The sequence below is a fragment of the Lycorma delicatula genome, chromosome 1 (assembly GCF_047948215.1).
Source record: "Lycorma delicatula isolate Av1 chromosome 1, ASM4794821v1, whole genome shotgun sequence".
Classification (NCBI taxonomy): domain Eukaryota; kingdom Metazoa; phylum Arthropoda; class Insecta; order Hemiptera; family Fulgoridae; genus Lycorma; species Lycorma delicatula.
The window spans coordinates 197,593,210-197,618,152 of NC_134455.1; the positions used below are offsets into that span (position 1 = coordinate 197,593,210).

The 24,943-nt window shown below is 32.6% G+C and overlaps 1 protein-coding gene across 2 annotated transcripts in view; it reads right to left on the reverse strand.

Annotated features, from left to right (window-relative positions):
• Window positions 1-24,943, reverse strand: part of LOC142327139 (nucleolar transcription factor 1-like) — an 82,825-nt gene that overhangs the window by 54,998 nt on the left and 2,884 nt on the right. For both annotated transcript variants that reach the window (XM_075370058.1, XM_075370062.1), the window contains 4 exons: window positions 23,490-23,560; window positions 19,429-19,542; window positions 5,251-5,366; window positions 4,261-4,413 (listed from right to left, as the gene is read on the reverse strand). In XM_075370058.1, the coding sequence (XP_075226173.1) occupies window positions 4,261-4,413; window positions 5,251-5,366; window positions 19,429-19,542; window positions 23,490-23,556 (450 nt within the window). In that variant the 5' untranslated portion in view covers window positions 23,557-23,560. The remainder of the gene's footprint in view (window positions 1-4,260; window positions 4,414-5,250; window positions 5,367-19,428; window positions 19,543-23,489; window positions 23,561-24,943) is intronic.

The window sequence follows — 24,943 nt, forward strand, 5'->3', positions numbered from 1 at the left end:
TGTAAACAGTAGACATCAATCTTGTGCTTGTTTGGCTTTGATATTATATAGTTATAAAACTATAAATAAATATACTTTGGCCTAAACTCTAATTAGTAACAGCTGATTAGCCTGCATAATATTTCATAACATATCTATTTCAGTATCTAATAAAGATATATATTATTAATTTAATAAATATATGAACTCAAAATTAAATAAGAAACTAAAAAATTTAAGATGTGAATTTGTTTATTGATTGGAATAAACAATAGTCGTACCATATACATACTGTCTTTAATCAAATAGTATTATAAACCCATGCTCGTTAGGTAGCAAGATATACTGCTCATCAGATTTGTGCCAATTCGACTTGGACAAGCTGTACCACTTATGACATAAGCTCTCAATAAGGGCTGATTACTGCAGTTAAGAAAAATTCCAAAATCCAAAGACTAATCGTTTTTGAGTTATGCGAGATACATACATATATACAGACATCATGCCGAAACTAGTCAAAATACATTCAGAGATGGTCAAAATGGATATTTGATCTGAAAACCAAAATTTTTCACGATCACAATACTTCTGTTACTTCGGTCAAGAAAGTAATTATGTAAGAAAGAAAATTAGCTTCACTAAAAAGCTAAATCAGCTTCACACTAAAAAGATGATGTGAATCAGAATACCTCCTATCTTCTTTTTTTCTTACACCCTAGACTTCCACAAGAAATATTCGTTCGCCAAGGCTTGTGGGGATGCTGGCTTCAAGTTATTGTGTTGAGGATTTTTTTTCTTGCTTGCACCAAATCCTATGCTGTAAGTAATTTAGATTCAGAAAAAAATAAGGTTTCAGACACCAGTTGTTTCATCACACTGCAACTGGTGACAACATGGATACTGAAGAAGGTTATATGTCTTTCTCAGGCATCAACTTCCAATCTTGATGGCTTTTACAATCAACATGCTAGCTAATTTTTTTGGTTTGTGAATACTTCTAGCAAAGGGTTTCTTAAAGCAGATTTGTATAAAAAACTGACCTCAAATAATGACCTAAAGATTGCTTCAATCTAGCCACAAAATTATTGACACTTTAGAAGAGCTTTGCTCTTCTTAAACTTCAAGTAAGATGTTTCAAAAAGCGTGCAAATGGGAAGCACAGTACAACATCTGGGTAGCATTATCTCCAAGAAATAATAAAGTTAAATTAATATTTTTGTCATTACTACATGTTGAGTCTCTGAAGGATGGTACTAATGCTTAAGTTAGATACTTAGGAACTGAAATTCTTTTTTATTTGAATATTCACTCATTCTTTTTTTAAATACTTAGATTTTCCAGAATCATGGGAAAAGGTCATATTAAATTAAGCAGGTCAGGAAAAGCTGCAGTAGAGAGAAGACAGATTTTCCAAAGGTTTTTAATCTGATTATGGTATGGGCAGTGAAGTATATTAAAAGAAAAACTTTGTTCCAAGGTCATGATTTATTCGAGATCATGAAGACAAAAATAAAATATTATAAATTTCTATTGATATTATGTTTTAATAATATAGTTAAGTAATCAAAGAATTACACATCTAGATGGTAAAATAAATTTTAAAAAAGATGAGTAAAGCAAAATTAATGAATCACCAGAACAGGATAACAATGAACTTAGTAACAGTAAACAATATTGCTGATATAGTAAAATTGCAAAGAATGGAAAAATATATAAATTAAATGATTGGGATTCACTGACAGAGAATCCCAGTAAGGCATTTTTCATATGCTACAAAAATTCCATATACATGTACGAGCATTCATCCAGCAAACTTCAATGTGATATTTTACAAAATCTTAAATACATTTGTACTGTTATGTAGTATCATTCTAATAAAATTAAATATATATCAGACATCAAATAATAGTTTTCAGTAAAAAATTATTCTTGAAGCTTTTAACACAGTAGCAATTTTGCAGACAAATTTAATAACCTGGGTTTCAATTGTGTGGGCAGACAGGCATTGTCATACAACAAATACCTTTTGACAGTTTTTGCTTCAATTTTTAGGCTTCAGCTTCTCAAGCATTTCATTATAATTAGCATGCCCAGCCCAAAAAAAAATATTTACATCAATTTTTCTGCTGAGAGTAGTCTTTTTTCTGGTAGGTGGATGTTTCCATTTCATTACCAGTAATTGATTGTCTAAGAAAGCATCACCTCCATTACAGATGATCACAGATACCAACGCACATTTGTTTACGCAGTACTCTGAGTTGTTTTAGAACCATCTTGCACAAACTTTGTAGAAATGAATTAATATTATATTAATAATATTTTATATATTAATATAATATTATATTAATTAATACGAAGGTTATTTTTTTCAAGGTCCGATCGGTCACAAAATAAAAACCTGCGCAAAAATCGAATGAAACTTTGCGCATATGTGTTGCGCAGCGTCTCTAGTATGGCCTTCAATCATGCCACGTCACTTTGTTAGTTCTAAACACGCAGCTAGCATGTAAACATGTCTACAACAATAGCATCTCCTGCCAAGTGTGAAGTGTGTGTGGTAATTCAATTTCTTCAGGCTGAGGGTTGTAATGCAGCTGAAATTCATTGACGAATAAGTAATGTGTACGGTGAATCTTCAATGAGTGACAGCAAAGTGCAACAATGGTGCAGGAACTATAAAGCAGGACGTGCAGATGTTCATGATGCAGGCGGTCAGGGAAGGAAGCGAGTGTCAACGGATGATCTCATTGAGCGAGTGAATGAGGCAATTCAAGAAAATCGTCGGTTCACAATTTCTGTATTGAGCGATTCGTTTCCTAAAATTTCAAGGTCAGCTCTCTACACCATTGTGATTGAGAGACTTCAGTATTGCAAACTGTGTGCGAGATGGGTTCCCAAGATGCTGTCCGACCAACACAAAACAATGAGGATGGACACCTCCCTAACGCTTCTCCAGCACTACCACAATGAAGGAGAAGATTTTTTGAACAAAATTGTCACAGGGGACGAGACATGGGTCCATTTTGAAACTGAAGAAACAATCCAAACAGTGGAAGCATTCTCATTCTCCCAGTAAACCAAACAAGTTCAAGCGAACTTTCTCCAGCAGAAAGTGTATGGCTACTCTGTTCTGGGACCAGAATGGAGTTCTCTTGGTGGAATTCATGTAACGTGGCATGACCATCACTGAAGCCTCATACTGCGTGACACTTCAACGTCTACAAAGGGCAATTCAGAATAAGCGGAGAGGAATGTTGTCATAAGGCATTGTCTTTCTCCATGACTATGCTCGGCCGCACACTGCAGCTGTAACAAAGAAGCTCCTGCAGTGTTTTTGTTGGGAAGTGTTTGATCACCCACCATACATCCTGGACTTGGCTCCATCCGATTTTCACCTCTTTGCTCACATGAAACGCTGGCTAGGAGGACAACATTTTGGCACAGACATTGAGCTGCAAACCAGCGTAGAAACATGGCTGAAAACACAGGCGGCTCTGTTGTATAACGAGGGTATTGGAAAGTTGGTACCACACTACGACAAATGTCTAAATCGGAGTGGCGACTACATAGAGAAATAGCGTAACTATGTAAGTACTTGTTACAAATAAAAAATTTTTTATTTTCACTGTGGTTTTAATTTCGTGACCGATTGGACCTTGAAAAAAAAAAAACTCTCGTATAAATTATTATATTAATTAATATTGTAGACAATTCTATGCAGAATCATGAATAATTTGCAGACATTTGGCTCATCATCAATGGTGTCTCATCAATACTAGTCTGTCTTTCAGAACGACAGCACATATATGCACTTAATGTCAATTATAACAAGTGGCTGTCTTCTTCTTCTTCAAGCATAACACAATTACATGATTATTTTTAATCCACTCACAAACAATCTGTTGCAGGTAAACACTGCCCATTTTATGCTAGAAGTATGATAGTGCATAAGTAATAAAATGTACTTGCAGACAGTACATGTAATGTTCTGACATGTAATGACAGTACATGTTCTGGAGGTGTATCAGGGCATATACACCTATAACAGATTACTGAATGCTGCTCTTCTTTGGTGCAAATGGTTATGGCAATGAAAGTAACTTATGAACTTCATATCTAGGAGAGAAATATGTGAGAAGCAATGTATAGTGCCTGTATATATATATAAATAAAACAGCAGTATTGCCAATAGAAACACAATGCAAACACATTGACTCTCCTCATACATTCTTCTAAAACAGTGGATCCACAAAAATACTTAATAAAGTACAGTACACTTACTACTTTAGATTTATGAAAATTAGACCAAGGTCTTTTAATCCATTCTTTTGCATCCTGTAAAATTTCATACAATAATCTAAAAGTCCTCTGTTTGTTCAATATATCTTGGCACTTATTTAAACAATCCTCTGCATTATAAGGATCAAATTTCACCTGAAAATAAGAAAATTTTATCAAAAAATTCCATAAGTTTAAATAAAATTGAATGCAAAACATTCAAAAATTAAAAGTAATATTAGAACTAAATACATATAATACAAAAATCTACATGGCTCCTACAGAAAATGATTCCTTTAAGCATTTATTGTGAAAAAGGCATTCAAATGTAGATAAATATAATTTGAAAAATTTATGATTGGTAAAATGCTTAATTTAGAACCATATACCTTAGATCAGCAATAGTTCTAAAGTAATTATTTTACTGTTATTTCTTCTGATTATTTCATTTTAAATTATTCTTGTCGTGGAAAATTATGTCATAATTTGCACTGAGTAGTACCTGTATTAAACAACTACGCATTTTTTATTTTGTAGGAATCTTAAGTTTTTAGCATATGTAACAGGAAATGAAAATTTCAGTACTTGTGATAAGATTTAATTTCTTACTTGTTGCAATGATTTAATTTCTTACTTGTTGAAATTCAATAACATAATTTCTAGCAAGCCTGTTTTAGACTACTTGTTACAACTAAATGTTTTACTGTAATACACTATAAATAATCTGTCATTACACTCATTATTATTTACAAACATATTTATTGTTACTGTAAAATTAAACCATTGCAGCTAACTAAAATTATGGCTAAAAAAATTCACAACTATTTATTTAAAAAAATATGATTACCAAATTTAAGACAAGAATCATTTCAAAGTTATCACTGAATTTTTTTTCTCCTCATTTAAAATCTAAACTGTACTTACAAATTCTAAATTTAGTACATTAATATGTTAATCCAATCTGATCGCTATAAACAAAATAGACATACCAACCTCTTCCCAGTTAATTTTGGCCAAACGATTTTTATATGAAACTGAATCGGCTGTAGGAAGCTGGGCTTCAATATTTTTAATCAAAGTTCTCATTTCTTCTTCAGTCCATGCAAGATCTGAAAAAAATATACTTAAAAGTACAACATAAAGCAGAACAATCATGCTATGACTGCTGTACACAATGAAATTACATTCACAACTATTTCAACTTTTATCATTCAATGGCAACAATCAACTTCATAAACACAATCATGATTCTAATTTTTTCTAAATAAATAAATTGCTGTATTTATTTATGCTTTCCCACTGAGCGTCCCAACCATGCTTTTAATCTGTCCTAGACAGAAAAATGGATAGCTATCATGATCATACCATAATCCTACACCACTTTTGCTTTAACATGTCACAGATAATTTTGCAAGTATTCTGCTTATTAAGTATATCACAAAGATTTATTTTTTTACCTCACAGCATTATTGTATTATTGAAACTTTAATAGTATTACTTAAAATATTACTTAAACTTTTTTCTTAAAATTGCTTTTATTCAATGATATTTTATTGAAGTTTTCTTTGATGATTTTATTACAATTAGGCTTAAAGGATTACGTTAATTGTACAACATTTAAGCACTTAATAGTTAATGCTACTTTTTAACATTATAATTAAATACAGTTTTATACAACTTATAAATTGCAAGAAGCTGAAGCATTAATGTTTTGTTCAGGTTGTTTTAATTAACTTAATTAATTTTAGTAATATTTAATTAAATTTTAACTAATGCATTTTGTTTGCATTAATTTCTACTTTCTAGATCCATCACAGACTAATCAACAATACTTTTAAAACGCTTTTGATTGTTTAATGAAAACCAGTATTTTTACTGAATAAATTAACTTTCCCAACATAATTTAAAGATGTTATATATGTTATACGTTATATGTTATAAACATATTATAATAAATCATTATTATTCTAAGTTTATTACTGTTAATAAACAATAATGTATAATAAACAACATGTACTATGGAATAACAGTTTGAGGGGATATATTAAATAAACAGTATAGGATGTTGGGTGTAAAATATAGGTATAAACAATGAGATTAGCACATGAAAGAACTGCCGGGAGGAGGAAGACTGCTGCAAATGAATCCTAGGATTGATTATTTCAAGAAGATTAATAGTTTTATCTTTACACTCTTCCTTCTTAAGTTCGAGTTATTAATATAATACATGGTCTCACTTATTCATTTCATTTATAAATTCAGTATTTTTTAATTTGTTCACAGAGAAGGAGTTTATTCAAATCTGTCTGATTTGAATAATATATATACTTCAAACCTTCTGTCTGATTATTGTGCGTTCTGTACATTGTCGTTTTGTGCAGAATGCATAAGCAACAATACATGGGAAGGCTCACCAAATAGCAGACAATAATTGTAACTAATCAGTAATTATATTAATTGCAGATTTCCATGGTGAAGCAGTAGCATCTCGGCCTTTCATCTAGAAACCTCAGATTCAAATTCCAATCAAACATAGCATTTTTCATATGCTAAAAAATGTTCATTTCTATATTCCCACACACAAGCTTTGAGCTTCTGAGAATTTAAAATGAAAGAAAAAGAAATTACAGAATCTTCCACAGAGGCAATGAATATTTTATTTATACTTGTTATCAAGCTCTTCAAAATAAAGGATGAACTCGCCTGGAATTTGATGTTCTAATGGAAAAATTAAGTTCAAGCAATTTTTGGATTTTACAGAACCATTCAAACAAAAATGTTTTGTGAAATGTTCAATCGTTTCTTTAAGAACATTCATTTCTATGACTGTGCCTTTCAAATGACATCCTTTAGTGCAAATGAAGTAAGTGAGTAAATTTATGTCTACTTTTAAAATTCAAAGTCAAATGTATCATATAATTGTATATTTTCTCCTAGCAGCTAATGAAATGCAGCAGTTATTCCAGATTTATTGTAATAATGACTGTGAGCATCAGGCTGACAAAAGGATGATTAATTTTTTTATTATAAATATAAACTGTATAGGAAATGCTACATGGAAATAACACTTAGGTTAAAAGTTTTCGCTATTCTCATATGCTCATGAATTTACTACTATAATAATAACTGTATTGGAAATTACCATCCATTATTTTTCAATGAGTAAAATAATTAATATTCACTGAAAAAATGGTTAAGTGTGGATTTCAAAGTGGATTACAAAATGAATTACATGATATACAAGTCTTGCAATACTAAAATCTCAAACTTGTGACAAGATTATATTATATATACATAAACATACAGATTAAATAACTCGGAACAATAAATACAATACAAGAATACAGTCATAAAATTGAAAATTAAATTAATCCTAACAAAATTGAAAGAAAAATAACGATAATAAAACAAATAAAAAAATGAACTTTCAGACACACAGATTCCACCCAGAATCACAACAGAGCAATTAATTTAAAAAACTCTCTGCATCTTCAACTGACAACAACCAACCATATATAAATATTGAAAACCTTCTATGAATTTAAATTCATTTTGTAAGAGATTAATTTTTTGGACCAAAATATGAATAAAACCATTTAATAACTCAATTCTTGGCCTAGAAGGCCACTTGCTTGCCACAAAGGCCTTGTAACCGAAGTTCAAAGGATCCTAACCTGTTTACAGACTTTATAATATGTCATTAGTATTCTATAGAAATACATACAATACAGTGGCAAGATCTTAAGATCTCTGAATAATGGGAATAATTCACGTTCAACTTTTACCCAAAATTTTACATACTACACGCTTCTGAGCAATATAAACATCCCTAAAAACATTCCAGTAGTTCAACATATCACCCCATACCTTAACCTTGACTCCACAAAAGCATAATACAGTGATTTGAGAACAGGGCAATATTTTTTTAAACAATAAAATTTATTTATACAAACACCTAACTGCTTTTTGAGATTAGTAAAATGGGTATCATTAATATTTAGTAATATGGGTATTAGTAATATGACAAACCAGGATAGTCTACTGTCCAACTAATGCCCAAATTTCATAACTGTAGCATGTGATATATCTTACATGAACAACCAGTATTTACTTTACATCGCAATGAGTGATATTTAATACTTCCAACATTTTTTGTCATACTTTGCAAACTGATGTTCATGTAATTTGTCTTATTTACATTTAATGAAATTCCATATATCACAAGCTACCATCTTATGACCCTTAGGTCAGCCTCCACGTCATTTTTAATTCTGGACCAAGAGCATGATGTAAAACAAAGTGTTGTATCATAGCAAAGGTGGTCATGTGCCCTCAAAAGAAGCCTCGACATAAATCATTAATATACACAAGAAACAGCATCGGCCCAAGTACAGATTCTTAGAGAAACCTTCAAATTAACTCGCCTACCACTCTATGGGCGAGGTAATTGATGTTGAACAGGGAAGGTAAAATCTGGTTTAATGTAAACCAGAATTCTTTATAATGATAATCACCAACTGAAACCAGGAAGAAATAGTAGAAGATGTATTTTGTAGACAAAGACACTTATAACTTCTACATTTTGTCCACAATTTTCCATTTCAAACTTTTAACACTTGTTACATTACACATCCCCACTTTGTAATATGGTTAGAAGAAAAGATAAGACCACATCACATTGATGACATCATACGTGCTGAGATTCCTGACCCTTTGGCAGATCCCTTACTTTATGATATACACAGATCCATATGGTAAACAGTCCATGCAACCTGTAAATCCCAGTTTGCCATGTATGAAAGATGGCTACTGTATTAAGAAATATCTAAGGAAATCTGTAATTAATTTAATGTCCACTTTGAAAACGAGAAAGAGTGAGAGGGAGAGTTAGGAACCCCAGTTAGGCGGTTTTTTTTTAAGTTTACAAATTTGGAAGACAAATTTTTTTCCTATTAAACAGGATAAACCAATGAAATGTCGTTTTTTTATTTCCAGATGTTGAATACAGAAGGCCTACACTACTTGAGAACTTTGACATGACGAATCAAACATTCAAAACTCCTAAGCTACGATTTCTACAGTGTGTTTTATTATTGAGATTTTTTCTTTTTTGCTTTGTGTTTATGAAACATAGTTTGCTGATTTTAAAAATAATACTTTCATGCAAATCGGTTGAAAATTGGGCAAAATATGATGAAAAGCCAATGTCATAAACCACAGATTAGTAACATATGTTAGTATAAGTGAACGTAGATTCAGAAAACTACGTTCTATAAAAATACCCACCACTCAAGCTATTCAGATTGACAAAAAAACATTTTTACTGTATACTCTTATTTATTACGAATCGTTATATGTTACATGTTTACCGATCATCATTTGTCAGAAAAGATATTTATAGACCTCAAGTAAAAGTGACGTATTTATGACCACAAATTCCTTCTTTTTTTTTGTGTGTGCCTTATACCATAATTTATTATGTGTTTCAATACATCGATATGTTGCTATTAAGATAAGCTATTTTTGTAAATAGTAAATAAATCCGTAACCCTCATAGCAATTATAATACACAAGTCACACACACACACACACACACACACACACACACACACACACACACACACACACACACACACACACACAAGCACATTTCTGAGAAAGAAATGGTCATATTCTTTCTAGTCTAAATAAGACATTTTACATCATGTAAACGTCGTTCAAATTGTGTAATAAAACTGATTCCTTTGTGAATACAAAACAAAATAACAGACTTAGATGCCATATAAAATGATTTTGTAACAGCGTTTTATAACTGACGCCGTACATAGCCAGTTCAATGGCTACATGATCTGAAGAGGTTAAATGAGAAAAAAACTTCTTGTCTGAACTTCTCTATAAGATCAATATTATATCAACAGTACGTATTTTCTATTTCCAGGCATTACAAAGTTCATAAAATCAATCAAAGAAGAATATTTTGTCTCCAAAATGACGATTTAACTAAGTACTTCGTTTTGTAAAAAAAGAACCATAAAACTACAGATTTAAGAACCATAATTAAATTAGTGTGATTTGATTTCTTATTAAAATGATGATGTGACAATGGTCGTACCTTAGATAAGGTGGATGAAATTAAAAATAAACAGTACCGATGAACCACCAATCCAAACTAAGACCTATTTGCTATTCAACACATGTGCTCAGTGTATACTTAAATAAAGTAACACTTAGCTATGAATACAATTTTTTTTCCAATGTGAACCTTTTTTAGTAGACCCACTACCCATATGCATCTATAAAAATTAGTTTTCTGTAACTTTCATTCAAAGTACGGGATTGGCACCTTTGGTGATTTTTGTGACGAATGACTTACATAAAAAATGGGAGTGAAATTTTCTGAGGTTGGCAAAAGTTACTCTAACAAGTAATTCAAGATGCTTACAGGAAGGGCTCCTTTAAGCTGCACATAGCATTGTGAGTAGTTCAGGCATTTTAAAAGAAGTGGTCAATAATCTAACAAACATAATGTTCATTTGAGAAGACCATTGTTGTCAACAGACATATCCTGTATTGTTCAAGTAAATAATTTGGTGAAGTGAAATCTATGTTTAACAGTTCGTTTGATTCCAGAAGGAATGCAATTTTGGTGGGTTCATGCAATGAAATCCTAAACAAAAAATTAGGATTGCCTCATATTGCCAACAAATTTACTCTGAAACTCTACACACAAGAGGAGAAAGACAATCATGCAATAATTTTCCAGATACTTTTGAAATGAGCAAATGGTAATGAAATCTTTTAGACAACAATAATAACTAACAATGAGGGGCACTGGTTTACAGGAATGACACACACTAGGGAAATTGACGCAGACTAGGAAAAAGTCATTCAAACACAAAAATTATGTTGGGCCTGCTGTAACATCTACTTGTTATTCATTATGAGTATCTACCAGCAAGGCAGATAGTAAACCGCTATTATTATTTAAAGTCATCAAATGTCTCTGCAAAAATATGAGGAAGAAACCAAAACTTTGACTTAGAAACTTAACGGTTCCTTCACCATGACAAAGTGCCAGCCCATGCATTACTACTATAATTTAGTTTTGTCATCTGATAATTCATTTTTTTGTCAAGAGTAACACAAGTATTTTGTCATGAGTGTACAAAAAGTTCACTCCAAATCACCCCCCTTACTCCAACTTTTCTTTGATTTTCAAAATTAAAAGTGCCATTATAAGGATACAGATTTGAGACGACAGACTTTACAGAATGCCCTTAAACTTATAATTACATTACAACTTAACATATATTAAACTCATAATATAAGTAAGTAAATATTACATTTTTCATAAGTATGAAAAATACATTACAGAGCTGCTTCTAAATGGAAGGGGTGTCTTTTTTCCCCTGGGCACACAATGAAAGTGTCATTATCAGCGCCCAGACATGATATTTACATAGTAACGACATAAATATTAAGAAGTAACAATTAAAAATACATTTAAAAACTAAACAATAATATAAAAATACAGTGTAGAGGTGAAATAAAATCAAACATTAAAACTGTAACTTGAATAAAATTAGCATCTGGTATATGCCTATTGGTATAAACAGATGGCAAAGATTAAATGAATAATCAAATTTTTGAATCCAGAGGCACTTAAGAAATCATTAAGACATTCTATAACATTGTTACATTGTTCCCTAACAAATTTCAGATGTTAGCCCCCAGTTTAAACTTCTGACACAATCCTGCACAACAGACAGTCCACAAGGATGTGGTGTACAGTTAGTTGGCAGTTACAGCAAACACAAATGGGTGCATTAGTCTGATTTCATGGGGTATCCATGAGTATGTTTAGTGTGCCCTATTTGCAACTAGCAAATAATAACTTCCTCACGATTGTTATTGCTGTACGAGGAGCTCCATGTTGATAGCGTTCTTAACTGGATGAAGTTTGTTGTTGATGGTAGGCATTCCATTCACTTTACTATTAATCGTGGAACACTCTCTTAAGAAAACAGGTAAGGTCTTCAGAAACAACATGTTTAGTGAAAGGAGGATGCTAACAAGCCTCTTTTGCTGTACCTATCTGCACTCATTGCCTGAAATTCTAATATGACTGGGGATCCAGCAGAAGCTCACACTTATGTTACACAGAGTCATCTCAAAATGATGGCGTGAATCTCACAGATGATAGGGTGTCTAGATGTCACTAACTGCCTGCAAAGTGCGTGTGGAATCTGACAGACAAGTACATGTCGATATGTTAAGCTAATTATTATATTTAAAGCTTTATTAATAGCACACGACTGTGACAAAAATATTGGCCATGCTGGGAAGGCAAATATGTATGTTCTATTCCAATCACTACTCTACCAAGCGAATTGTGTTTAAACCAGTCTGTATAAACTGCAGCATCAGAATTCATGCTACTGATAATATTATAAACATTTTTTCACAAGATAACTAGATTCAATGCAGTTTTTATATCTACAAAGACTAAATCAATAATTTAAGAGAGAAGGCCCCCTAGGGGGATAATATTGAGTAGCATTGAGAACAGGAAGTAATTATATACTTAATTAGAGCTAAGAAAAGACACTGAACTCTGATGCCTAACAAAGCAGTAGATCCCAGCTGTTCCTGACATCGACTAAGATGTGGGTTCAGAACACAGTATCAGAGGTCTGATGATTTGGTCAAGCTTTAATGCAAGCTACATAAGAGCATATAATTCAGTTTCATCTATTCTTAAGTGATGGCTCATCACTTACCACTAGTAGACTTACAAACAGGGTTTAAACAAAATGCACCTGTAGCAAGATGAATGAATGAATGAATAAGACTGCATTGAGCATTTTAAGTGCAGTGGACTAACCGGACAAATAATCTACACAGCCATAGTCTAAGCAGGAACAGACCAGACCAGAGTGAAACATGCATTAATTGATCAGCTCCCCAATGAGTATTAGATAAAACTCTCATCATCTCTAACATTTTTAAACAAATTACCTTCAGCTTCTTAAAATGACCTACATCAGTCATCAATCTCTCAAGCAGGTAAAGCAAATCCATTTTGTTTTCTTTGGGGAAAACATGAATCCAGTCGTTTAACACTACAATTCAAAATGGATTATTGTAGTTTGGAGCATACTGTCACCAGTATTGAAAAATCTACAAAATAAAAAGCATGTGACAGGTTTTCACAGACAGTTTGTTGTAGTATTTATGGCTACGGCTATGGCAAACAAGATAACATTTACATTTGTCTGTGGTATTCAGTTTTCTAGTGTAAAATCTTCAGACACCATAGTTCCAGCTTGAACTCAACAGGACCAGAAAACCTCTGATAAAGAAAAGTAGATTCTTTATATACCCCACGCATGGAGTTGATTTAGGATTCCTCTCCTCTAAGTTACACCTTTTACATATCAAAAATTACAGCAATGAGGTGATGGTGAAGTAGAAAGGAGTTTTGAATGACAGATTCATGAGTAAATACATGACCGATAGACAATGTACCTTGCAAAAGTCTGCTCGTTTGAGGGCAATTACGGTGTTTCTCTCAAAGTACCACCAGATGACAGTTTACCATTCATTCCATCACCTTGCACAGGGTACTGGTCAAGGAGGTAATACAATAACTTGAAGGACATGATTTATCATTACCAGGTTTCAGTATGGGAATTATCAATGCTTCAGACCAAAAAATCTGGGAAAAACCTGATCAGAGAATATAATATTACAGATATACAAAAGATGTTATAATGCAGTATCGAGGAAGTGAAATAAGATATTGAGCCTAATGCTATTTTTTCCAGGGGAAGTGTCATAGGAATTATTTAAGGCATACCTTGGCTCATCAAATGAAAAGTGAATGTTTAATTCATTCTGCAAGTCTCCGATAACAAACGGGATATTTTCGACCTGCAACTTAAATCTCATAAACAAAGGACAGTATGATGATGAAAGTTGACTGGACAAACGAGTTTTCAAATGTGTTCACCACATCAATTGGAGCAGTAATGAGGATGACCGTTGCATTTCAGACCAATCGACAATGGAGATTGTCCCAATCCACATATGGGTCGAACTTTTCTTCAAACATCCAATGATGGAGTTGTCCGACAAATAGTATCAACATAATTCAGCCATGATTTCAGTTTAGCATACCGAAACACTTGATGATAAACAGCATTCACATTGCAGAAGGCGGGCAGAGCAATTCAGTTGTAGGCCTTCAATTGAACTTACATAAAGCCTTGTATCAATCCCATAGTGCACACCTGTAATCTTCATCCCACTAAGAAACAGCAGGCCGCCTTGGCTTTCTAGATGTTAAGGGGATAAATTTATTTGCACTACTGAGTAATAGGTGTGTAAACTTGGCAAGTTGGTGGATCATGTTACTACTCTTGTCATATTGGCCAAAAGAATCTTGTATCAGATCCAATCCACTTCTGAACCACCCATCTGTGTGGCTGACTCTGAAGCAAATCATTATTACTGACTGAGATAATAACCAGTTTGTGATCGCTTCAAAACAAGTTTTTGGAAATCCACCAGGGAAGACGTAGGTGTAGGGATGCTGAACAGGACAGATTGATGCACATAAATGAACTTGATGAAGATGATATAAACATATATGACCCATTGTTAAATAAGTAGAGACCTAAGCTCTGCCTCAGTTGTTCAACTATTGTGCCTTGAGATTGCCGTGAGATTGTGAGCTCCATATATAGCAATGAGCATTGAAATCACCAACTATTAGGCAGGGTAAAGGAATTTGTGAAAACGGATCAGACAGATCATTCTCATTGAAATCTGAATTTGATGGTAGCTGTTAAGTTGCAGATATTCATTTTAGAAGCTGCCAATATCTTTACTGAGACTACAAGAATGTTCATTACTAGCAAAATACACACGGCTAATACTATCTGCTTCAGGAAAACAGCCACACCTTCACATCCTCTGTCCTCAGTTTGAAGATTGTATATTACAGAGACCTTACCACAAAAGGACACATCATTCTGGGGGGCGAAGGTGAGTCTCCTGTCGACACAGTATTAAAGGGTTTTCTTCCTTATATGAGCGTGTGTTCAAAAAATAACAAGAATTTTGTTTTTTAGAAAAAATTTTATTTATTCGCCTATACTATCTCCTTCAAAATATTCCCCATTAGATATTATACACTTATGCCAGCGCTTTTTCCAATCCCCGAAACACTTCTGGCACTCGATCTTTGGAATAGTGTTTAGCTCTTTCAGCGATTCGCTTTTAATCTCATCTATGCTTGCAAAATGACGGCCATTAAGGTTCTCTTTATTTTTGGGAATAGTAAAAAGTCACACAGGGCCATGTCTGGTAAATATGGCAGCTGGAGTAACATTACAGTATTGTTTTTGGCAAAAAATTGACAAATAAGCAATTAAGTGTGAGCAGGTGCAGTGCATTATCGTGGTGCAAACGCCATCAATTGTTTCGCCACAAATTTGGGCGTTTTTTCAGATTGCTTCATACAAACAACGTTCAACTTGTAGATAATACTCCTTATTGATTGCTTGACCTTGTGGCAAGAACTCACCATGCGCTATGCCATTAAAATCGAAGAACACAATGAGCATAACCTTCACATTCAACCATACTTGTCAAGCTTTTTTCGGTCTTGGTGATCCAGAACGCCTCCACTGGGGCGATTGAGCCTTAGTTTTGACATCATATCCGTAAACCCACGTTTCAGTAGTTCTGCATCATTGTTGACTTCATGTAGCGACATTCTCATTACTTTTTGAACACACTTCATACACATGCCAAGAACAAAGACTGCAAACATTTCACTGAATAATATTGCACCCTCAAAAATACTGTTACATACTTTCCCTGTAATATGCAAAACTGTGTGTGCAGATTATTTGTCAAATACAAGAGTGAATCAAATTTAACTGGAAATTTTGCTATTCTATGCAGTAAGCAGTTCTGAGCTGGATGGCGTAGTGGGGGGGGGGGGGGAGGGTTAGGATAATGTTCAGAGTGTTAAGAGAGGGAACCAGCTTGATTAGCTCCTCCACTCTGTTCTATCATCAGTACAGCCATGAGTGAGCAAGAGGTTCTGTTGTCTGTTGCGAAACATATAATCAGTTTTTTAAACTAATGAAGGCGTTAAACCTGTGGAAATTTTAACACTTTTACGGGTACAGTTTGGGAATGCTACACTGTCCCAGAACCAAGTGTATACATGGACCAGACAATTAGGGGAGGCGAGAAAGTGTAGAAAATGAAAGTCATGATCAACACTCAAGGTCAAGTCTTACAGGTGACAACATCCGTGTCATTCCAGAGCTTATTGAAGGTGATTGACAATTCACTGTTGAAGAAATTGCATCAGAAGTGGGTATCAGTTATAGGGATACTCAATCCATTATCCTTGATCATCTTAGTTTTAGAAAATTAGTGCTCAATAGGTTCCGAGGTTGTTGACCAAAAATCAAAAACAAGTCAGGTTGGAGATCTGTGAGAGACTTTTAAATCAATTTTGGCAAGGGGATGATTTTTTTGGGGTGCATCATCACAGTGGGGAAGCCTGAGAGGCCAGATACAAATTACCAGGTGACGATTTTTTGATAGATTCCTTCATAGGGATCTTGGTAGTTTGCTGTTTTTTGATGCAGCAGGAATTTTATTTGGTGGTGTACTAACTGAAGTGATCTTTGGTAAACCACTGTCAATCTTTCCAACATAAATACCATTCTTCTTGTCTGAACTCTTAGTTAGCTCAGAAATAGTGACTGTGAGCGAAGCAACCTGATCAGATAACTTTTTAACAAGTTGTGACCATATCCTAGACATTGCCATGGGTTGGGGATGAGTGGTTGAACTTGAACAGACAGGTAAACCTACTCTTATTTTCTCCGGTAGTATGGGAAAGTTGAACGTTAGTAAAAGAGAGGGAGTTGGTTCTTCTACTCTGCTCTGACACATTTTACTTCTATAACACCTTGCGGACGATGCTGTTTGGCAATCTCAGTAACATCGATCTCCAAAAGATCCTGGCAAAAGATTACTCCTTAGGTGGTGTTCAAGGATTTGTGGCATACCACCTTAATGTTTATACCACCCATATTGGCGAGATGCAAGAGTAATTGATTCTGTTCATCACTAAATGTCTCTATCAGTATCTATTAAATTCCTGACGATTTTCTGTATACCACTTGAACCCATTATTACTTTATTTTTCAGGAACGGTGAAATTTTTTGAAGGCAGCCTCTCCTTTCTGATTGTTTTGGAGAACTACAGATCTTATATTTTTATACTGTAGATGAAATGCGTCACAATTTAAACTATTCTCTTCAATACAGTTCTTATCCTCATCAGATAACGCTCAGCGAGGTCTTTTCCTATGACATCGAGTGGTGGTTTTTCAGATGGACCACCAACCATAATATAATTTAATTAGGAATATTGGTCTCACAAGTACAATACATGAGCTGCAAGTTTGTCCCTTGCCAACAGCTTTTTGCATTTTATATGCAAATGTGTCATGTTATTAGTAATTGAATGATACTATCTGGTTAGGTAGAAAAACAAACCCCACTCACCCATCCCACCTAAGCCAGCTGACAAAAACAGGGGCAAACCTACAGGACCCACAAACAGAAGCTACAGGTGAATACAACTGGGTTTGCCCAGGTGTCAAGAGGGCATTGCTTATTACACTGAGCCATTCACCCACTGGCATGATAGTTGCCATCTTTGGTTACAGTTGTGTTTCATAAGGGTCACAACAGCACAGAGTGTAAGTGTAACATGTTCTGTTTGTAGGGGTATATGTTATAATTTGCAAAGTTTCTGCAGTTCAGTATATGGTGGGAAGAAAAGCTGCAGAGGCTACGGCCATGGAGATGCCAACCTCCAAAGTCTTAAAGAGTAAGACTCTCCATAGGGGGACAGGATGTTCGGAAAAGTATATACAACGGTAGTATTTTGAAGGATTAGTTATATAATGTAATAAATATTCAATAACATTGGGAAAAATTATGTAATTTTTTAACAGATCTCATATGCCTAGAATGACCTATTGTATTAGAAACTGGTGAACCAATAAAACTACACAATCTAAATAATGGCCTCTCCTTTCTCTTCCTTTGAAGTTTGCAAAGTTTAATTTATAATAATTATCCATTAAATAAAAATGCATAAAAAATTAACATAAAATTTTTAACATTTTATGGGTTTACACAGACTAGCAAATAAATTTACAAGGATGACCTGATTACATGATTTTTTTTGGTACTATTATTAGTTTGACATTGCAACTGTTACTTAATTTAAGTCCATTTGGCATTAAACAACATTCAATGTTGCAGAAATCACTAAAAAATGTTTCCATATGTATTTCCCTAGTCCCTGTCCCTAAAAAAGATCACAAACATGAATGATAATAAAGAACACCAACATTGGTGATCTTTATTATGTGTAACACTAACTACAAATAATAAATCTGTAGTGTAGACTGTCAAGTATCCCTTTGTAACTAGTGATTACAAATATTAGTTTGAATCATTAATTAATGTTAACTATTTAACCATGAAACAAACAGCAAAAACATTGTAATGCTGTTTATGCAATGTATACCATTCATTCACTGGGCCATCTGTTTGCATGCTCAGCATAACTGCTGTAGCCAAATGTTAAAAGACTTGCACACCCGCACAGAAGAATAATTTATAGCTCTACTCTTTCAGTCGTCACTTTACTTTCTTGAAAATTAAAAATTCAACATGATCATTGAGAAACACTGAAATATAACAGCTTTCACTGTGCTAAAAATGACATTATTTAATGACTTTGTTACAACAATACTCTTACAAGCATGAAATATTATCAATGATCTTGAGGGCTTTGGATAATATAACGAATCTTGTCATTAGTGGGAAATTGTAAAAATCTATTAGCATTAAAAATCAAGTTTGACTTTATATAAGAAATTTAAATAACTATTGCCAAATTTAAAAATTTTAACATAGGAAAAGCAGTAACGTCCGTTTCATAATTGTTAAAAATTAAATTAAATTAAAAAAACACATAAGCTGTAACTTATCTTATTTTGAATATTTAGCAGTTGTTATAAAAAGTTTCAAATAATTTGGAAGAAAATGTTTACTTACTAATGTTAGCAAGCACAGTGCCTTCTTTGCCTTTGGGTTCACATGTTTCACTAACGACTGCTTCCGTATGACTACTAATAGGAAGTTTTTCACCATTCGATTCAGCTTCAATTTCTGCAATATTAAGATCAGACAATAAAATAAAACAATTTAAAACTTAACAAATTAAATTTTTTTTTTCAATTAAAAGTAATTACAGAAACTTGGGTAAGTCATCAACTACACCCCTTGGTGTAGTTACAAAGTTACACTTTGTAACTTGGTATCAGAAAGAACCATCCAACAAAATTCACAGGTAAGAGGGAAAGATAAAATGCCAATTGCTAAAGCTAAATTCATTAACCATCACATGGTAAATAATAATAGATGCAGTTTTCCTGCAGTCTGTTGACATTTATTAGTATCTAATGACCACGTCTGTTTAGTAAAAAGTAACTGCATAATTTTGTGTTCGTATTACAATCAAGATCCTGAATTATAACATGAGCATTGATTAAATTCATTGAAACTACAGGATAATGCATCCTGAGTACATCTTACATAAGTTAAACAATTGTCAGTTCTTTTTTAAAAGTTTGGAATATATTTTATATTCCATTAATTTAATTTTTATACTTCCAAACCAGATTCAGCATATTAACTTTGCAGTTTTTTCTATTATAAAAAAACAATTTATATAATCCAGTTCTTATATTTTAGCAAATTAATCTATTTTAGGCCTGTACTTTGGTATTACTAGACAAAGTAAAATACACTAAATGATATTACTGAGACTGATTCCCAACAATGTTCATGAAATAAGAAAAATTAGTCGATAGGAAATTAGGTCTATACAATTATGGACAGAGAAATAGTTTTAAAAATTTCATATTTTTTAAAATAATTTTATCTGTACTGTAGAACTTACATCAGAAATGAGTTTTAATTTTTATTTTGAGAATAGCCAATATTCCTTTTTTTATATTTGAGATAAACAAAATATTGAACACTGGCCATTAAAAATTGGTTGTATAACACTGATCATGTATAACATGATCAGTTTTTAGCTGAGAAAATTACAAGTTACATATTGATATATTGTTGTTCAGAGATGTTTCATTACAGCAAAGTGAGGTTTTATTAGTTTTCAACCAATTTTATTAAATTTTTAAGTAAAAGATACATTACTTTGCATACCATAATGACATTAGACTGTACAGGGATGTCCTGGGAGATGTTGGCCAAACAAAGGATTGAAACATGTCTACCTCCAGTAAAGCCCACAAGGGTTAGGTACAGAGGAGGGGTGGCATGGCAACCAAAACTATCACATGGTGAGTGTCTTGCACTATAAGGTCAAGATGGAGGGGGTGGCATGGCGACTGGAAATGTAACATGGCGTTTTCCCCTACAGGTCAGGATGTGAACATAGATATGACTTGAAGTGGATTGCAAAAACTACGCCCTGATAATTTTTTGCCTGTTTAATTTCCTTCACTTACTGAATTAAAAATAATTTCTATTAGTAATTATTAAAATTCAAAGAAAATTCAAGATAAGATAAATTCAGAGAAAAGATTTAAAGAAAAGATAATATAATTTTGACCCAAAACTATCAATAAACAAAGTAATGTATTACACAAATCAGTGTAAATAATTTATTAGTATACTATTTAGATTTCTGATAACTTGCACAATAACCTTCTTACATGAGAAGTAACTTACAATTTACCATATAGGCCTTAAATTATTTACATTTGCCTGGATACAACCCTGAAGATATTTTTCATAGATTCCTACCAATTGATGTGCACAATCTCCTATTTTAGACCAATGAAACATCAATTCTTTCCTTCAACTTTTAAATATCCCCAAAGAAAGAAGTCTCATGGGGTGAAGTGGAATGTTTGAGCATCCCTGTTAGCAAGTCCTCGTTTTCCTATTCACAGCCTTAAAAAATTCACCACCAAGACAGTTGGAACCTAATTTGCTACATGAGGTATGGTACAATCATGCTGAAACCATAAGTTAAGTTTGTTTTTAAGGAAATAACCTAAATAAATCTCCCTCTACAAAGTGTAGGCACACAAAATTTTTGTAATCCACTTTTCAGTCATCCCAGCTGTTTATTAACAGATTTGTTCACAATAAAAAGCCAAACATTTTATTTAATAAAACACAATTTTATAAAATTAATATTTGAACAGCTATGATTGAACAATTTTAATTACCGCAATTTTGTATTTTCAAAGATAAAATTTTCAAACTCATTTTGTAAACGATGTTGTTGGGTACATATAAAGCTAATTTCACTAAAATATCCCTATTTATTCTTAAGATATACATTTTTATTGGAAAAACACAAATGTTTTGAGGGAAAATGAAGTAAGGTAGGTAGGGCATTATATACATGATTTTTTTATTTTCATAACTGGAATTAGTCCCTTAAATATGGCAAATACCTCCCAGGAAACATTGCATATTAAAATACAATAATCCCAACATTAGGCAATGCCAATTACAAAAAGAAATATTCCCTATTGCTTATAAAGACTAAGTAAAACAATCTAATTGAATTCCAGGAAGTAAATTACTACAGAAACACTGTAGTAGAGAAAAAAATCTCAGTAAGATCATATTTATATACTTACATTAATTTAGACCAAATATTCCTTTCTTCTATTCCTTCAAAACAGATGGTTTAAATATACAGCATTAAACATCTTTTAACAACCGGTAAATTATCTATAATTTATATTTGTTTGTTTGTGTGTGTGTGTGTGTGTGTGTGTGTGTGTATATATATATATATATATATATATATATATATATATATACAAATTGCCTGCATTAATTTGTATCTATATTTTGGCAGGGTTGAGAAAAGTTTCCATTTGGTAAAAGGAAGCTGAAATTTTCATTAAGTATCCAAAATTATAAAGAACATTCCAAGAAATTTTTTCAAGATATTTTCATAAACTGAAATTTTTTGTTAAGTGCAACCTGAGCACTGGAATTAAAAAACTGTTTTATTTATTTACACATGCTCAAGAAGGAAATGCCTTTTTCTTTCTTGAGGATGACAAGTCAACATTTATATTAAACATTATTTTACAAAACATTTTAATTTAAACAATTAAATTTCAAACAAAAATAAAATATCAAATCAAAACAGGAGAATCTTGGTTCTCACAGCCACCACAAAAGAAGTCAGTGTAGTCTCATCAAGATTGTTGTACGCTCTTGTTGTCTGAATACCACAACATAACCAATTTTTCATCTCTCTCCACTCTTCACTTAAAAGTAAGTTTTCCTCTCAGTCTCTTTCTGTTTCTAGAAACCTAATCCACGTATGTCCACTCGGCCATTTCCATTTTAGAAAATGAGCTTCTCTCACCAAATTTCTCAACATAAAAAGTTTTAAGAAATCCTTGTATCTTTATACTATCAAACCTGACAAGCAACTTTTGGTCATCCTATACTGCCTCACTTTTAATCTTCTATACAAACCTGGTTGCAAGTGTTCAAGTGACAACTGTATGGAAATACAAAAAATTCAGTATCACTCTACCTTTCAATTCTCTTGAAAAATTCTCCTTAATTTTTGCAAGAGGCCACTGCTTCTCTCAGCATAATTTATTCTGATGTTGGATTATCAGAATAAATTACAATGGTTCTGAGGACAATTATTACATACTTTAGGAGAAAATAAGCTCATATTTCAAAATATAGAATAGCAAAAAAAAAAAAAATAACATGTTTATAATATCTTAAATTGAGTTTAAGAAGGAATAGATTACACTGATTGTGCACAAACACAAACTCCCTAAATCAATTTTGAATGGGTTTTAGAGATTACTGAAAAATTGCTCTAATAGTTTATAGACAGAATGTGGATATGTTAATTTTCTAAATATATAAAAATTAAATGATTACACAATTCCAATTCGACACAATCTGACATGAAAATTAACCCTATAGCATAATAATTTGTAATACCTCTCAAATTCATAACATAATTCATTTATAAAACTGTTGATTAAATTAATTTCCATGCGTACACATTTTAATTCCTCACAAACCTTTTCTTTTCAACTTCTTCCTGAGATGGTCTTCCCCATCTTCTTCTTTTCTTCTTCTTTTAGCCATATTTCTACAAAAACCCAGAGAAAATTACTGTGTTAGTAGGTCATTATAGCTGACCACCAGACTACTATAGGTATAAAACAATAGAAAATTAACAATAAGTAAAGAACAACAACCCATTAATAAATTAAGTGGCTTTTTCCTACAATCTTTGTTTTGCACACAGTCAAACTATAGTGATTTTTTAAATAACTAATGAAAATAATTGTACAACTAACTTAAGTTACCCAGCAGCAACCTCCAGGACCACAGTTAGGTACTGCTTCAGAAGATCTCATCTTCTGAAGCAAGCGTGAAAATGCCATTCCTGACGGGATTCAAGCCTGGGACCTCCAGATGAAAGGCAGAGACGCTACCACTCATGCCAGCCAGCAGCTAATAAATTATAAGTACACCTACAACTTCAGATATCTGAGCTCAACCAACTGTAGTGCTATATTATCAAACGCAAACATATAGATATATCTACCAAATTACTCTTCACAAATCAAAAAAGTTAATCATTTATTGAAAATAATCCAATCTACCAGCTGAAGATTACATATAAAAATTTCATCATTTTGTAACCATCAGGAGCAAGAATAGCAAACCAACCAGAATGCTCCTAATTGTTAAACAAGTTTAAAGCTGTATTTCAGTCAGTATGCACTTGCCCTTTTGAAACAACATGGCGTCTCAAGAATATTGTAAAATACTTATTCCACAACTGTAAGAAAGAATTGATTATTTAGATGAAACTATGATTACAGCAATCTCGTACTGTATTTATAGATGTGAAAACCTTTTTGTAAAAATTCATGAAAAATTTGTACAAAATATTACAACTCAAATGAGGTCTATTGAAAGATTTTGAAGTTAGGGGACATGAGTGATCTTAAATCTATTAGAAGCTATGCAAATTATGAGGGTTTAATGAGTAGAAATGAAAAGTATGCTGGTCATGCTACAAGCAGCATCCAATTGTTCAATATTGTATGCGAGGCAATGTGTTGTTCTAAGTCTTCGCATTCATTTAGTTAGTATAGTATATTCTTTGTTCTGCTGAGAAAAAATACTTTTGAAACAATTAAAACAAAGAAACTTTCCAGGAAAGTTAATTTGGAAAAATATGTTCTATAGGAGCTTTTGACAAAAACGTTTTTTCATGGTATTTGCAAACACTAGTGACAACTAAATTAACACGTAAAAAAATTGGTTGTTTTCATCACTAAATTCACAAATTTTAATAGTTCTTTTGGCACTGTACCAAACACTGTTTTATGACACTCTTCATTCACATAAATTCCAATGCAACATTGTTCTTTTAATGTTTTGTGTGAAATTACTTGAAAATAATATAAAAATTTAACTGATTTTAAAATTTTCAAATATAATATTAAGTAATACACAT